The sequence below is a fragment of the Borostomias antarcticus genome (genome assembly GCF_949987555.1).
Source record: "Borostomias antarcticus genome assembly, chromosome: 12".
Lineage (NCBI taxonomy): Eukaryota > Metazoa > Chordata > Actinopteri > Stomiiformes > Stomiidae > Borostomias > Borostomias antarcticus.
Genome location: NC_140245.1, coordinates 2,259,706 through 2,277,205, shown reverse-complemented (window position 1 = coordinate 2,277,205; position 17,500 = coordinate 2,259,706). Strand labels below are relative to the sequence as shown.

General features: G+C 48.2%; 1 protein-coding gene across 1 annotated transcript in view; it reads right to left on the bottom strand.

The window, feature by feature from the left end:
• LOC311316331 (receptor-type tyrosine-protein phosphatase N2-like) overlaps positions 1 to 17,500 on the bottom strand; it is a gene marked incomplete at both ends in the record, with an annotated part of 156,648 nt that overhangs the window by 97,760 nt on the left and 41,388 nt on the right. The window contains 1 exon segment of the mRNA XM_084447173.1: positions 12,629 to 12,711. Within this exon segment, the coding sequence (XP_084303299.1) occupies positions 12,629 to 12,711 (83 nt within the window).

Below are 17,500 nucleotides of genomic sequence, written 5' to 3'. Positions count from 1 at the left end.
TGTGACAGTTCTCATACATAAAACACTGGGGATAGACAGTGCTCATGCTTGCCAGGGACATTTCACTGAGTTTCATGAACGTCTGGTAGTTTTAGAGACAACCTGGTCTAAAAAAAAGAATGGAGTTGAATGGCCGGCTGTGATTGGGCGGCTCGTGGAACCGCCCCCTGATTCAGATCTGCTCCAACATTTAATGGGTTCTACGTTGGCCCGTGCTACATCCCTTTACCAAGTTTCATGAAAATCGGTCTGGTACTTTTTGTGTAATCCTGATCTAAAAAAAATGAATGGAGGTGATTGACAGGCCGTGTTTGGGTGGACCAGACATGTAATTCGTATCCGCTGTCTGTTATGACAGTTTCTGCTGTGTTCTTGAATATCTCAGATGCATGGTATCTTTTCAAGGGGAATAAATTCAGTGAAGCCACCAGAAGACTCGCTGTGATCTTCTTCATCCCGTGTGAGTGTCTGTAGCAGTCTGCCCACCCATGAGGGAGTCTGAGGGAGTCAGCGTGCCACGTTGAGAACAACCCTTTCACCAAGAGGAACGGACTATATTGAATCAGAATTATTTTATAGCCATTTGTACTTGACATACATAGGATTTTATGCGACATTGCAGAGCCAACAACAACGCAACAATGGGCCAGTGCAAAAACAGGACAGGACAGTGCAAGATACTGTACAAACATAGTGCAAAACTAGAAGTGCGTTTGGCCTACAGAAGAGACAGTGCGGTAGTCAGTAGAGTCTAAAAATTGCAGGGGGGAGAGAGTCAGAGGGGAGAGAGTCAGAGGAGAGAGAGTCAGAGGAGAGAGAGTCAGAGGAGAGAGAGTCAGAGGAGAGAGAGTCAGAGGGGAGAGAGTCAGAGGAGAGAGAGTCAGAGGGGAGAGAGTCAGAGGAGAGAGAGTCAGAGGAGAGAGTCAGAGGAGAGAGAGTCAGAGGGGAGAGAGTCAGAGGAGAGAGAGTCAGAGGGGAGAGAGTCAGAGGGGAGAGAGTCAGAGGAGAGAGAGTCAGAGGGGAGAGAGTCAGAGGAGAGAGAGTCAGAGGAGAGAGAGTCAGAGGGGGAGAGAGAGTCAGAGGAGAGAGAGTCAGAGGAGAGAGAGTCAGAGGGGAGAGAGAGTCAGAGGAGAGAGAGTCAGAGGGGAGAGAGTCAGAGGGGAGAGAGTCAGAGGGGAGAGAGAGTCAGAGGGGAGAGAGTCAGAGGGGGAGAGAGAGTCAGAGGAGAGAGAGTCAGAAGAGAGAGAGTCAGAGGGGAGAGAGTCAGAGGAGAGAGAGTCAGAAGAGAGAGAGTCAGAGGGGAGAGAGTCAGAGGAGAGAGAGTCAGAGGAGAGAGAGTCAGAGGGGAGAGAGTCAGAGGAGAGAGAGTCAGAGGAGAGAGAGTCAGAGGGGGAGAGAGAGTCAGAGGAGAGAGAGTCAGAGGAGAGAGAGTCAGAGGGGAGAGAGAGTCAGAGGAGAGAGAGTCAGAGGGGAGAGAGTCAGAGGGGAGAGAGTCAGAGGGGAGAGAGAGTCAGAGGGGAGAGAGAGTCAGAGGGGAGAGAGAGTCAGAGAGAGAGAGAGTCAGAGGGGAGAGAGTCAGAGGGGAGAGAGTCAGAGGGGAGAGAGTCAGAGGGGAGAGAGTCAGAGGGGAGAGAGAGTCAGAGGGGAGAGAGTCAGAGGAGAGAGAGTCAGAGGAGAGAGAGTCAGAGGGGAGAGAGTCAGAGGGGAGAGAGTCAGAGGGGAGAGAGTCAGAGGGGAGAGAGTCAGAGGAGAGAGAGTCAGAGGGGAGCCTTGTTGATAAGGCTGATGGTCGAGGGGAAAAAGCTGTTCCAGTGTTGAACAGTTTTAGTCTTTAACGACCGCAGCCTCCTGCCAGAGGGGGGCAGTGTGAAGAGGTCATAACCCGGGTGGGAGGGGTCGGACTGCAGGAAGTACATCCTCTGCTGAGCCTTCTTAATCAGAGCGCTGACGTTCAGTTTCCACTTGAGGTCCCAGGAAATGACAGTACCCAGGAAGCAGAAGGAGTCCACGGTGGCAACCTAGGTGTCATGCAGGGAGGGGGGGGGGGGGGGCAGAGTTCTTCCTGAAGTCCACCACCATGTCCACCGTCTTTAGAGCGTTAAGTTCAGGTTGTTCCGACCACACCAGGTGAGCAGCTGTTCAATCTCCCACCTGTAGGCGATCTCGTCTCCCTTGGCTATCATGAGTCACACTGCCCTACAGGATGAACTATATAGCGGGCGGCGCGTAGCACGGGAGGTAGAGCGGTCGGCTGGGGATCACAAGGTCCCCGGTTCGATCCAAGCTCCCGGTATGGTGCCGAAGTGTCCGAGCAAAACACTGAACCCCAAAATCGCTCAGTTGTGGCACGGTGGCGCAGTACCTAGTACTGTCGCCTCACAGCAAGAAGGTCTCTGGGATCTGTGAGTTCATGTTCTCCCCGTGTTTGACAGGGTTCCTCCCAAAAAAGAATCCAATGTGAAAAACATGCAGAAGAACAGATGCTCTTCGGTCCGGTCCCTGACTAAGCGCCGCTGCCCACTGCTCCTGGCTGCCCCTGGAGGAGGACGGCTTGGATGGGAGAAATGCAGGTAACAATTTCCACCGGTGACCAGTGTGTGTGTGTGTCACGCGTGGCCAAATAAAGACCCCTCGAGGTCCAGAAATTACATTTTTGAAATTTAAACGCACGCACACACACACACCAACTGAAGCACAGATCTAGGGGCAAGAATGAGCTTGAGACCAGTCTCTGATATATAATTCAGATCCGTTTGATGGGCATATCAAGCGACCCATTAGCGGATCGCTCTGAAGCTTCCCTCTCCTGAACTGGTTCTGAGGAAAACGCTTGTTCCATTTCAAACCAAACGAGGACCGCGTGGGGACAGACCGCGTGGGGACAGACCGAACCCTTTTACAAGCCATTCTCACAGATTTGTCTTCACACATTCGCAGCATTCAATCCATTCGTAATTTCTTTTTTAGTTATTTATTTTTCTAAACCTTCATTTTATCAGGGGAGCCCATTGAGACTAGGGTCTCATTTGCTATGGTGCCCTGGTTACAAAACAAAACAAAACATCATACATCAGTAAAATAATTTACACATTAAATGTATACTGTATGTATGATGTCTGTGTAGTTTATTTTTTATTTATTGTTAATATAAAGGATGACCCTAATATCTCGCTACTGATAAATCTATTAAATCTGCAAATAGAAATTAGAAAGACATCCTTAATCTGGCATCCAGCTTCCCGAAAAATCTGGAGGAAGGTCTACATTAATTATACAAAAGAAGCACTACAAAAGTGTGCTTGTCATTGAAGATATAGAGCCCTAAACATCACGGTGGGGCTTTGAAGTTCCTCCGCTGCCTCTGTGACAGTTCTCATACAGAAAACACTGGGGATAGACAGTGCTCATGCTTGCCAGGGACATTTCGTGTCAGCTGCACCATCAAAAGGAGTGAAAATCTGTTTCCTGCCTTAAGTACAGAGTCTAACAGAACTACTCTACCTTTCTATTGCATGTGAAAAGTGCATTGTGTGGAGATAGCTCAAGTCCCTGACATTCGGTTCACTTTAGATGAAGTGCAGTTTATAATGGGTTTATTATGCCTTCATAAAGCATCTATAAGCACTACATGATATCACGAAGTATCTATAACCATACTGTATATCCAAGGTTATAATATTTTTTATATTTTTTCATTAGTTTTAATTTTTATATCGTTTAAAGTTTTTGTTTTCAATTTTGGTTTAGTTTTAGTTTTTAAATCAGGTTTGCTAGTTTCGTTTTTTGTTGTTGAAAATGCTTAGTTTAAGTAAAGTTTTTATTCGTTTCAGTATTAGTTCTAGCTTTTTTTTCTTCTGGGCTAGCATCGTGAGACTATCCTGATCTCGCGAGCTCACGTTGTTTCACTCCACAGCAAAAAAAGAGAAAAAGAAAAAAAGGAGGATAGATTTCATAGCCACCCAAAATACTAGGCTTAATGTACTGTATGTATGAAATGAAAAAGATTTAAACTAAGGACATTTTATCTATAATTCTAGTTAGTTTTGTAAACACACAATACAGTCTTAGTTAGTTTTTGTTTTTTGTAAAGCCTAATTTTAATTTTAATTTCAGTTAACTTAAATGTTTTTTAACACCTAGTTTTCGTTTTTTAGTTAGTTTTTGTTAACGATAATAACCTTGCATGTCATGCTTAAGGGAAAAAATGGAGCATGACATACAGTACCTGTAGATACTTGCTATGCCACATTTATATAGTGCATATAAAGGCTTTATAAAGGCTTTATGAAGGCTTAATGAAGTGGGATTAATGTGTTCAATACATTTCTTCTAGAACATAGTCGATGCCATCGGTCTGTGTTTGAACAAATGTCACATAAGACAGGAGGACATAATGGATGCACACGGATCAAAATCTCCAATCAGTGAATCCGAGATCAACAATTCCTTTCCAGTTCATCCACGGAAACTCTGAACATGAATCGCTGAGTTTTGACTTGAATTCAAACTGAACACAGTAACAGAGCCCTGACAATGTTCAGCCTAACGCCCAGTGATGAGTCACCCCGTCTCCTCTGACAGTCTGCCAGACGGAGAGAGAGGCGAAAAGAGAGAGGCGAAAAGAGAGAGAGAGAGAGAGAGAGGAGTGGAAGGGGGAACACTTGAATGCTGCTGTAATCAAGGCCCATGCATTGAAGTGGCCAATCAATTCAGCTGTCTGCTTCTCTTCTCATCAGGCATCTCGGAGACGGCTAAAAGGAGCGCGTTCCGTCTGCCTACGCGGGCGACCGGAGGTGAGGACACTGCCGGAGTGTTTCATCAGGACCCCTAATAACGTTCTACAGAGCCCATGAGGGGGAGTTCGCTCTGCCGCACCCAAAGCCATTTTTTAAATTGTCTTTAAATTGTCTTTTTTTATATGTATATAACAAACCACTTGTCTTATGTAGTGGAGGTGGTTGGGGTGTTTCAGAGTTCCTGGTTTGCGCTCGCAGAGATAACGGTACGGCTTTAAGCTCAGCGGGCTGAGGTAGATTCGTGACACATGAAGAGATTCTGAACACCGAGGTCTGAACCCTGTCGGTAACAAAAGCGCGATATAAACCGCCCAAAACCGTAGCTGTTCTAGTTAACGCCGGTTATACAAAAAAAAAGAGGGACAAAATAGGTTATACAAGCACCATAACCGCAACGTTATATCATCGTTTGGAATGTGTGAGGACGGCACCCAGGTTTAGCATTCACACATCCCACGTACACCTCGGCCGAGCCCGGGGAGCAGGCGCCGAGAGGGAGAAATCTACCCCCCCCCCCTCCTCCTCCCCCCCTCCCTCCCAACTCCCTCCCCCCAGCCCTACAGCCGGTTGCTCGGGTGATGCAAGAGTGATGCAAGTGCGAAAGCCAGCTCTGGTACAAGGCGGCCATCTGCGAGGGGTCTGCCAACGACGCTACAGCGATGTCAGGAGAGGACGCGCCGGCGCTGAGGGAGCTGCCTGCCAGCTGTGAGAGAGAGAGAGAGAGAGAGAGAGAGAGAGAGAGAGAGAAAAGAGAAAGAAAGACAGAGAGAAAGAGAGGGAGAGAGAAAGAGACAGGGAGAAAGAGAGAAAGAAAGAGAGAAAAGAGAAAAGAGAAAGAAAGAAAGAAAGAAAGAAAGAGAGAGAGAGAGAGAGAGAGAGAGAGAGAGAGAGAGAGAGAGAGAAAGAGAGAGAGAGAAAGAGAGAGAGGTGTGTGTGTGGGGGGGGGGTTGGCAGTGCCTGCGTCGATGCCAGTGGCCGGGCTGTCTGATTGGCTGGCTGGCTTGGCAGGGAACGGCGAAGGCGCTGCTGTGCAAACTCCATTGGGCGGAGCAGCTGTGCTCAGCGCGCCTCCACAGCAGGAGGTGCAGATGCTACCAAAGCTCTGGAGGACGCCGCGCCGCTCCAAACCCCCTCTGAAGTCGCACCAAAATAACCACAGGTGGTTCCGGGCTGGGGAGGTACCGCCAGGGACGCGCTAGCTCGGAGCTAAAGGGCGGACATCTTACAAAATCACCCAACGCGACTAAGCAGCTAAAGATGACGTGCTAGAATATAAAGCAGCAGCTTGTGTCCTTGACAAGCAACCCGACACGCTTTTCTGCTAATTCATTCCTCGGTTCTCTTTAAAGGAGTAACATGGCGTTTGTCTTTAGGAACAAATAAGCATATTTGTTTTATTTTATTTTTATTCAGCTATCTATTTAAATGGATTTTAAAACATATTTTTCTTAGCATAAATTTCCCACTATAAAAGTGTCTGGGCGTGGTCATTTTCCACATGTTGTTTGTTACCATAGCTACAGAGCCTTTATGCTATCATCTTGGGAAACTGCATTTTAACTAGAGTATAGCTAACTAAGGACGCTGACTTATCCAAATATACATAACTGACCGAATGACACTTAATGACAACAGTCCTAAACCTTCATGAAGATTCCTTCATGTGTCATGTCATGGTTATGAGTACAGAGTCATGACAGTCATGTTAGTCTCATGCACCCCCTTCTCAACTGGTTGAAAATAGGACGCCTACTTCTCCAAAACAAAAAAAATGACATATGTAATACTGTGTTTCTTCAGTGCCCTCTTGAGCAAATAGCGTTTAAAAACCTAGAAAGTGTTACTCCGCTAAGCATTCAGTCTATAATGAATGAATCAGTCTGAATCAGTCTAGAATGTTCTGGTTTTGGAACCGACAAACAAGCCAAACTCAAAGTGTACGTCGTGAACGGGTCTTAGCGCCTCATGCATGCTTGAGTGTGTTTGGCATCCCAGTGGGAGAATTGACTCCAATACAATCACACAGAAAACTAATGGAAGCCATTAAAGAAACACTTGAGAATAATAACAGTTGATACGTGGTTAGCTATCGCTGTCACGGATGATCATGCCGAAGTGCCAGGATGTGACAGCTTGGGGAGGGTATGGAGTGTTTTCCACCCCCCGTCTAAATGTGGTTCCATGCAATAGAGACGTCAACGGATCGGCTTCTCAGGTAATCACAGATATTGGCAGAGGAAGACACCCAGACGGCCATCATCACAATCACACATCCAGGTAAAAACAGAAAGAATGAAAATTACAAGAGTTTCAGTCCATAACCTATCATCTGAGATTTCCAAAAAATCACGTCTGGTTCAATCGCAAATTTAGGATGACGCAGATGGATTACACAGATGGCGACAACATACGATATTCTAGTATGCACATGATAGCTCTCTCTCTCTCTCTCTGCTGTAGAATACACACCCCTACACACACCCTGACGGAGCTGAACACACACCCTCACACCGCCCTGACTCTGCTGCATCCCTGCCAGCAGTCTACGCCGCTCACATCTACAGTATACGACGGGAAAATATGTTAGCTGGGTGGATAACCCCCCATTACTTTGGCCAAAAGAGCCAAGTAATCACATTTGGCATTTTGACAAGTGTTTAGCCGAACTGAAGGTCAGTGCTGTCAGGGTGTTGGATCTATGCTAATCCGCTCATCTGGAAAAAACACACGAACAAAAAGGAGACGAAGTGGAGAAAGAAGAAGACAGACAGCCACGGTCGTTGTGATGATGACAGGGACCGGGGTGTCGTCTCAGGTTCTGATTGGTCCAGACGTGAGGGACGATCTGCCCACACGCTTTGGGTTATTTCTGGGTAGCAGTGAAAGGTGTGATGGAACATCAAGGCCAACAGTCAAAAGTTCTAGTGACATGGAGAAAGAGAGAGAGGGAGGGAGAGAGAGATGGAGAGAGAGGAAGAGAGAGATAGAACAAGGGAGAGAGAGAGAGGAAGAGAGAGAGAGAAAAGAAATAGGCCTAGATATTCACAAACATGCCTATATAATGCTTACCAAATCATTCATAAGCAGGGTTTTGCAACTCCGCACAGTGCTTTGCAACTCTGAAAGGCACTTTCATTATTTAAATCTACTTATATGTTGTTTTTTTTGTGAAATTCCTATGTAGGCTTTATAAAAAAAGGCTTGTGAAGGCTTGTATGATTGGTCTAAACTTCAAAGTCAAAGCCTTCATACAAAATTTAGTCGAATTGTGTCCAAATGAGAATGACGAGGATAGCTGTGAAATACACTAGAATGATCAGTATTTTGCTTGTATACAAGAACATTCTATCAAATTAAGTAGCCTTTCACTGACACCATTTTGCGAAAATCACCTTTTTTTTTTACTTATTGAACTCTTGGCGACTTCTGACACAAAATAATTTCCATGTCAAGACACATATCAAAACCTCTGGTATTAGGTGACACCGTGGCCATGGTGAGTGAGCGGACAAGACGCCCGCTACTCCTCAACAAGAAGCTGTTAGGAGCGTTTAATGGTGAATACAGACCTAGAACCCATCTATACAGACCTAGTCTGACCACTTGAGACATACAGACCTAGTCTGACCACTTGAGACATTCAGGCCTAGTCTGACCACTTGAGACATTCAGACCGTCGCCTGGCGCCCAAACGTCTTTTTTGACTCCTCCTCTGCTTGGATTTAGATCCAGTTTGTAGTTTTTCATCATTTCATGTATGAAATGGAATATATATATATATATATATATATATAGAGAGAGAGAGAGAGAGAGAGAGAGAGGGAGAGAGAGACAGAGAGAGAGACAGAGAGAGAGGGAGAGAGAGGGAGAAAGAGAGAGGGAGAGAGAGAGAGAAACAGAGAGAGAGGGAGAGAGAGGGAGAGAGACAGAGAGAGAGAGACAGAGAGAGAGACAGAAAGAGAGACAGAGAGACAGAGAGAAAGAGACAGAGAGAGACAGAGAGAGAGACAGAGAGAGAGACAGAGAGAGGGAGAGAGACAGAGAGAGAGAGACAGAGAGAGAGATAGAGACAGAGAGAGAGAGAGAGGAGGGGGGAGAGAGAGGGAGAGAGAGAGGGAGAGAGAGACAGAGAGAGAGAGAGAGAGACAGAGAGAGACAGAGAGAGAGACAGAGAGAGAGAGAGGAGGGGGGAGAGAGAGACAGAGAGAGACAGAGAGAGAGAGGAGGGGGGAGAGAGAGAGACAGAGAGAGAGGGAGAGAGAGAGAGACAGAGAGAGAGAGAGAGGAGGGGGGAGAGAGAGAAAGAGAGAGACAGAGAGAGGGAGAGACAGAGAGAGAGAGAGAGAGAGAGGAGGGGGGAGAGAGAGAAAGAGAGAGATGCTGATCTCTGTAGGAGTCAGTGTTGCTCAGCTGCTTAAAGAGCTAACAGAGCTGCCTGCCGTCCTGACCCTGACCCCCGGCTCCTTTCAGGGGGACCCGTTCTCACGGCCGCCATGCACCGCTACACCCCCGAACAATGGGGGTCGTCACCCCTCTGCCCACCATCTTGACAACCCCCCCCTCCTTCCACCCCCCTCCGCCTGACAAAGGCCCTCCCCGATCCCCATGCCGGGGGACAAAGGCCCTCCCCCGAGCCCCATGCCGGGGGACAATGGTCGGACGCGCGTGACAGAAGCGCCGCTCTGGGGTCTTAGCCCAGCGCCGAGCCACGCCCTGTCCGCTCTGGGGTCCGAGCCCCTCTGTCACCTCCGGCTCGGGGCGGTATCGATCCAGCATCGCCCCTGGGGGGGGGGGGGGGGGGGGGGGGCGTATGGTTCGATTAGCTTCCTTTGTCTGGCCGGTCAAAATATGTGAGACCTTCCTGTGCCGGTAGAGTGCTGTGATACTACGACGTCTGTTATGATGGTATTCTATATGTGGTACTACTGTGTGATGGTATGGTGTTATATAATCTATATATGATGGTATATAAGTCATACAACACTCTTCTCTTTCCACTTGAATGGGGGTAATAAAAAGTCCATTTAAATACACATCTTATATATTTTGAGTCCGGTGCTTCAAATATGGATGACATTGTTTTCCCGACGATGTCCAAACGACTCTGTAAACGATGATGAAACGACGCCATTACGCGGCCATAATGCTTAATGTCTAAACTGTATAAACGGTTACAGGGAACAAAACGCCGCCGCGCGGCGTGGGACGGACAGATATCCCGGACGAATATGACAAACGGCGTTTTAAAGACGGCTCGCCCACGCGCTGGAAAGGGCAGCGCGTTCCGTTTGGAGCGCGGCGTGTCAAATGTTTGCATTAATGTGAATCGCGGCTCATCGTGACCTCAGTGCAGCGCAGGCAGGGAGGTAGAACACAGACAATAGCACTTCAAACAGGAGAGACATGGTGGTGAGCCATTGCATAATCAGCCTGTGTATTTGTGTACTGTGTGTGTGTGTGTGGGAGAGAGAGAGAGAGAGAGTGTGCGTGCGTGTTTGTGGCCGTGCACGTGTGTGTGTATTTGTGCGTGTGTTTTTGTGCATGTGTGCGTGTGTATTTGTGTGGGTGTGTATGTGTGTATTTGTGTGTGTGTGTGTGTGTGTGTGTGTGGGAGGGGGGGGGAGGTGCTTCAATTATCAAATCTGTCATCAGTACCAGAAATGAAGGGGAGGAGGGTCAAATTGTGAAAAGTTGACTAAGTTATTTTGACAGAGACAATTTCCAGGTGCAGGTGATGGGGGAGGGGGGGAGGGGGGGGGGGGGGGTGCATGCGTGCGTGTGTCTGGAGTTGAGCCCAGCTAGGGATCATTACAGAGAATATTCCGGTCTCTTTCTACTCTCTCTCTCTCTGTCTCTCTCTCTCCCCTTCTCTTTCTCTCTCTGTCTCCCTCTCTGTCTCTCTCTCCCCTTCTGTCTCTCTCTCTCTGTCTCTCTCACCTTCTCTCTCTCTCTCTGTCTCTCTCTCTCTCTCTCTCTCTCTCTCTCTCTATCAATTCAATCCAATATGCTTTATTGGCATGGATGTCAGGTGAACAATATTGCCAAAGCATCAAGAAAAATACAATTCAATAATGACATGAGAAAACAATTAAATAAACTAACAGATAAATAGGTCATAAAATAGGTCAATAAAGATACAATTAACAAAAATAATACAAAATCAAATGTATCAAATGTCATGTAAAATAAATAAATACATAAACAAACAAACAAACAATAAAGATCCTCCTGTGTGGGACATCACTCACATATCCGGCTGCTTCTATAGACACTATGTTCTCCAAGTATGTGTTGCATTTTATTTTGGTCAGAGAGTGAATGGACATTTTTGAGCGTACATGTAATTTTTGTAAAGAACTTTGTTCTAATATCTTCATAAGTTCTGCATTGTAGCAGGAAATGATGTTCTGTCTCCAGCCGTCTCTCTGGACAGAGCTGAGACAGTCCGTCTTCTCTGGGCCGCCTTGTCTGCCTGTGTCGGCCAGTCTCTCTGGTCAGGCTGTGATCACTGTCTCTGGACATAGTTTGTCTTTCTCAGTCTTTCTCAGTTTCTCATCAGTCACGGCACTCGGATAGTTTGCCACCGTGTACCGTCTGTTTAGAGTCAAACAGCATTGACGTTTGTTTTGAGTTTTTGTGGTAAATGTCCAATAGGTGAAGTAACTTTCTTTCAGGTGGTGTGAGGGCTGTCCTGAGACCTTGGGCTGTTAGAGGTGAGCTCTAGAGAATGCTATCTGTCTCTGTCTCTCTCTCCGTCCCTCTCTCTCTCCATCTCTCTCTGTCTCTCGCTCCCTCCCTCTCTCCCTCTCTCTCTCTCTCTCTCTGTCTCTCGCTCGCTCCCTCTCTCTCTCTCTCTCTGTCTCTCTCTCCCTCTCTCTCTCTCTCTCTGTCTCTCGCTCCCTCTCTCTCTCTCCCTCCCTCTCTCTCTCTCCCTCCCTCTCTCTCTCTCTCTCTCCCTCCCTCTCTCTCTCTCTCTCCCTCTCTCTCTCCATCTCTCTCCGTCTCTCGCTCGCTCGCTCCCTCTCTCTCCCTCTCTCTCTCTCCCTCTCTCTCCCTCCATCTCTCTCTCTCTCTCTCTCTCTCTCCCTCCCTCTCTCTCTCTCTCTCTCTCTCTCTCTCTCTCTCTGTTTCTCTCCCTCTGTCTGTCTCTCTCTCCCTCTCTCTCCCTCCCTCCCTCTCCCCCCCCCCTCTCTCTCTCTGGACTGACAGGCTGTCTAATGACACACACGCTCAGGTCTTTATTCCTCACTTCATCAACACCTCGTCTCTGTACCGGTCCGGCTCACTGCTCACGCCAGCGCACGCGGCTCTCAAACGCTCGTCAGCGCTGCCACCAGGCCACCGGGCCACCAGGCCACCGGGCCACCAGGACACCGGGCCACCGGGCCACCAGGCCACCGGGACACCGGGCCACCGGGCCACAAGGCCACCGGGCCACCAGGCCACCGGGACACCGGGCCACCGGGCCACCAGGTTCACTCTCTGATACACGCTACTGTCAGTGTCTGTAATCTCTAAGAAAGCAAACATGCTTTTGAATAAAAAACATTTTCCTATATCGTATACATAAAAAAGAATGTGGTCAGCTGTTGGTTTTGACTCATTCTGTACCCAGATTGTCCTAAAATCCATTCTAGGTCAAAGTTCACCAGGAATAACACAAAAAACCCAAGAAAGCCTATGATGGTCATTTTATCTACACAACTAGTCCTGTTTTTCAGACTTCAGTGCTGACGATGGTCAATCCTTACAGCATGCAGCAGTTAAGAATCCCAGTGAAAGACACAGTATTTACAGTATGTCCAGTACGTCCGGTTAGTGAGCGCTCTTACCTGCCACCCTGGCCACGTCTGCCGTGCTCACATTCTGGGGGTTGTTCGGCCTGACCTTGAAGGTCACGGCTGGACCGTCCACTCTGTAATTCACACACACACGCACACACACACACATACACATACACACACACACACACACACACACACACACACACAGGGGTGGTTAGCCAGTCCAAACGGCGTCCCGAGCGGCCCCGACCCATCTTCACAATGTATTTTTCATGGGGAGGCTGTACAGTAGCTCATTGATATGGACGGCTGTACAGTAGCTCATTGATATGGGCGGCTGTGGCTCAGTGGTAGAGCGGGTCGTCCAATGATTGTAGGGTCGGCGGTTCAAATCCCGCCTCCTCCTCCTGACGACACGGCGAAGTGTCCTTGGGTAAAGACACTGAGCCCCAAATTGCTCCCAACGAGCAGGCTGGCACCTTGCATGGCAGCTGCCGCCATTGGTGTGTGAATGGGTGAATGAGAGGCCTTCATTGTAAAGCTCTCTGGATAAAAGATATATAAGTTTAAAGATATATACAGTCTATTTACCATTAACTTCATGCTGGTGAAACATTATTTTTCTCTATTTTTCTATCTATCTATCTATCTATCTATCTATCTATCTATCCATCGATCTATCCATCTAACTATCTATCTATCTATCTATCTATCTATCTATCTATCTATCTATCTATCTATCTATCTATCTATCTATCCATCTATCTATCCATCTATCTATCTATCTATCTATCTATCCATCCATCTAGTATGGCTCTATCTATGGATGCATGTTTATCTACTGTATCTGAATGTGGGGTGGAAAAGGACAGCCACAGACCGCCATGCTAGTGGGCCGGGCCTAGTCCGGTTTCCCCCCGGGCCTAGTCCGTTTTCCATCTGGGCCTAGTCCGTTTTCCATCCGGGCCTAGTCCGGTTTCCCTCCGGGCCTAGTCCGTTTTCCATCCGGGCCTAGTCTGGTTTTCCTCCGGGCCTAATCCGTTTTCCATCCGGGCCTAGTCCGGTTTCCATCCGGGCCTAGTCCGTTTTCCATCCGGGCCTAGTCCTGTTTCCCTCCGGGCCTAGTCCGGTTTCCCCCCGGGCCTAGTCCGGTTTCCCCCCGGCCCTAGTCCGGTTTCCCCCCAGGCCTAGTCCGTTTTCCCCCCTGGTCCAGGTCGGACAGACAGGGGGAGCGTTATGAAAGACGGCCCGTCTGAAAGGAGAGGCAGGTGGGAGATGAGGAGCCGGTGGGTGGTCCGGCCCGCAGAATAACCCACTTTATTGTGAAGGCTTTGAGGGTCCCCGGCTGATTAACCCCTGGCTGATTCCGATTTCAAAAACAGAAAAGTAAAAATGTAGGCTGTTGCTGGTCGAGCGCTGTGCCCACGTTCGAAGCTGATAATGTGTTCGTTTGAGGAACGATGATTAAATCGTAATTAAATCGGGGCATAATTAAATCGTGTTAATCAAACTATTCGCATTCAAAAAACTATAACATGAAATACTTTGAAGAGCAGAAGGCTTCACAGAATACCAAAAAATGTTTTTGTTGAATATTTTCAGATAGGGGTTTACTCTGTAGTGTGAAGGTTGCTACTGAGGGGGATTTCAGAGTGGAGCCGAGCCGACGACAGGCAGATTCTCCTCACATTCTTCTGCGGTTCCTTCAAGCTATAGCTGCATGAATTTGTCACATCTGCGACGGGACACATCAAGCTGCCAGTCCCAGTCCATTAGTGTTTGAACAGGACAAATCACTCGTGAGTGTCCCACACATTGATACGCTCAGCCTCCTACAGTAGACCTATTCAATGTAGGTTTTTCAGAATTCCCTGACTGTGAACCAACATGACAAATGTCCGTGTGCTGCCTGAGAACATGCTATCCTACAGTATGGCGTTGCCTGTTAGAAGCAAAAGCACCATTGTTAATAATTCACCTGAATAATTATAGGCCTAATTCAGGCCTAATTCAGACACTGCTCAGGTAGGCGTAGGCCTAACTCATTATTATGCCTTCCCATCCTAAAAAAAACCCCACCCATGGCATCAGAGTTGATGAATTCCAATTTAATATCCCAAAGTTTCCACCATGCTGTGCAGTAGGAGACGACAGGCACGACACGGCACATCTCTATCGCCCCCTTGTGGTCAGACGTCGCAGGGATCCCTCCTCCGCTCAGACATTACGTCATCCCTGCCTTTTTAAAATCGCAGCCGACAATCGGCGACGGTTACGCAACGGTTATCATTCAGTGTGAACAAAAAAAAAAGAGCTAAAACCGTGAAACCACCCACGGAGATGCGTCAAACCGGCCGTGGCTGCTTTCAACCGGCCGGTCCTGAGAGGCTGATCAACGGAAGACGAGAGCCTCAGTTCAGCCATCATTGTTTTCACATCACTGTAAATAATGAGCAGGTGGCTGTGATACACTCCTGTTCGTCCCGGTTGAGCATCACGAGTGCGTCATTTAAAAGGGATCGTGTTCATCGTCAGCTTTGTAATAGCCTGTTCTGACGGGTGTACTTTAATCTGCTTTAATTGATCATTTAGTCACTAATGTGATGCAAGGACAAGGGGCACGTAGCCTACGGTCGTTAACGCTGGCAGAGATCCAGCGACATTAAGGCCGCAATGGCTGAACTGGGTGACCAGTGATTCTTTCTGCCCCTTCCAACCGGCTCGGCACAGAGAGAGTGGACAGGCAGGCCAGGCTCTACACGTTGGGAAGAGAAGGCCTGTATAAGAACCCGGGACGGAGGGGTGAATTACGCGTGAAAGAGGGGGGGCCCTTATCTCGGGGGACACCCAGCGGGAGGGGGGGGGGGGCCCAACTCTACCGCAGAGCGCTACATAAGCGCGGGGCGGCCCCCGACAAATTGTCAAGGCGGCTCCCCCTGCTGGGCTTTCTCTGCGCTCGCGCATAAAGGACCGGCGGTGAACCCCTCCCCCTCCCCGCCCCCTCCCCGCGCCCCCCCCCACCACCTATCCATCACTCTCCCACGTACGGTCCTTTCATAGCCGGGGAAAAAGGACAGAGACAAAAGATACATTAGACGCAGGCACTGCAGAGGCCACCCATGGGCTGAATACAGAGCTGAGCCGCACCGCGAGGTGCCAGAGGAACAAGAGAACCGGTGTGTGTAGGTGTTTGTCTACTGTGTGTGTGTGTGTGTGTGTGTCAGGGAGAGAGGGGGGGGAGGGGAGTGAGGGATTCAAACCTTACACACCCAGTCACATGACCCCAAGCCCACCCAATCCCTACCTATCCTGCTCAGGGCGCCAACAAGGACACACACACACACACAAAAGCAACACAAAAAAAAAGTCCATACCAGACCAGTCACGCGGGCGCGGCTTTCTCGTAGCTGTCATCGGCGTGTTATATGGCCGTGGCCGTTTATTGAGTGGAAAACGCATTCGTACGGCGGTCTGGTTATTGAGTGAAGCAGCGTGCGCTCCTGATAAATGAACACATTACAGGGGGCCGCAATGCCAGGCGTGGGGGAACGCGATTGGACGGCGAGGTCCGCGGCGAAACCCTGACTTGTGGTGTTCTGAGGCGTTCGGAGCGGAGCGCTCGTGGGAAATGAACCGGAGGAGGGTCACGCCGCTCCATTTCATGGATATGATTGGCCGGGCGTTATTGGTGTTTAAAGTCGTTTTAAACAAAAATGCTTCTGTCAAACGTCCGGCTATACATTTTGAGTGCGCTGTTAGAGCTATTCAGCGCTTGTGTGTGGGTGAGGTTATAGGACAAATAGAAATCACACACACACACACACACCGCTAGATCGTTACATCCCCATTTCGCCGTACGAGCAACGTTAAAAGCTCCATTGCATTCTAAGTGAGTGTGAGTGTTCAAGCACACGCGCGCACACACACACACACACACACACACACACATCTCCCACCTCACTGCACTGTCAGGCACCTGGAGGGAACACATAACGATTTGGGGAAGAAAGAGTTCAGGGAGAGTTCATTCTCGTTAATAAACGATTGTAGCTCCGCCTCCACGCCGCAACACATATCAACAATGGGTTTGAATGACTCATGCCCCGAGCTCCAATGTTTACAGAATAAAAAGAAGGAAATGTCCTCGGATTTTGTGCCACTGCAATAATTATCTAGCAGTTCTTTTCAATGTATTCGACAATTGAAATGAAGGCTGAGAGTGTTTAGATACGGTGTAGTGAAAACGGTCGGGGAGATGCGGTCTTTGTGCGTTGGCTGTAAGCCAGCGCACCTAGAAGAGCCAATGTCGGGTTGTATGTATGTCCTGGCGTTGTTGACCTGCAGTTCTATGTCGCTACCACAAGAGGCAGTGGTCCCAGAACATCAAAACAAAAGCATATGACACCACTTGTTTACAAGAGCTCTGGTGGCCTAGTGGTTAAGGAGCTAGTCTGCCATGCTGAAACTGCAAGTTCAAGACTCATAAAACTTGTGGTATGGACAGTTTTTTGTCACTGGATGTTATAAAAGTTGTGTAAAAATGTGGTTACTTGTTGGTGCTATGTCAGTTATTGAATTTATGTGCAGTAATTGAACATTTGAAATACTGTTTTGAAATTATACCTACAGTATAGGTGTCTCAGTAATTATGCATTATATATTAGACTACCCACCTCCCTTGTTCTCTGTAAAGCGCATTGTGCTGCCTCTGGGTATGAAATAAAGCTTTGATTGATTGATTGATTGATTGACTGCAACCATTAATATTATGGAAGCTGCTGGTAGTTGTTGTGAGCTCATGAGCTAAATGGCTATCCCGCTCTTATTGTGCTGGATTAGCATTGGAAGCATTGGAACTGATGTGTCCGGGTGACAAGACCCATCTTTATTTATCAGACATTATTTCATGTCATATCGATT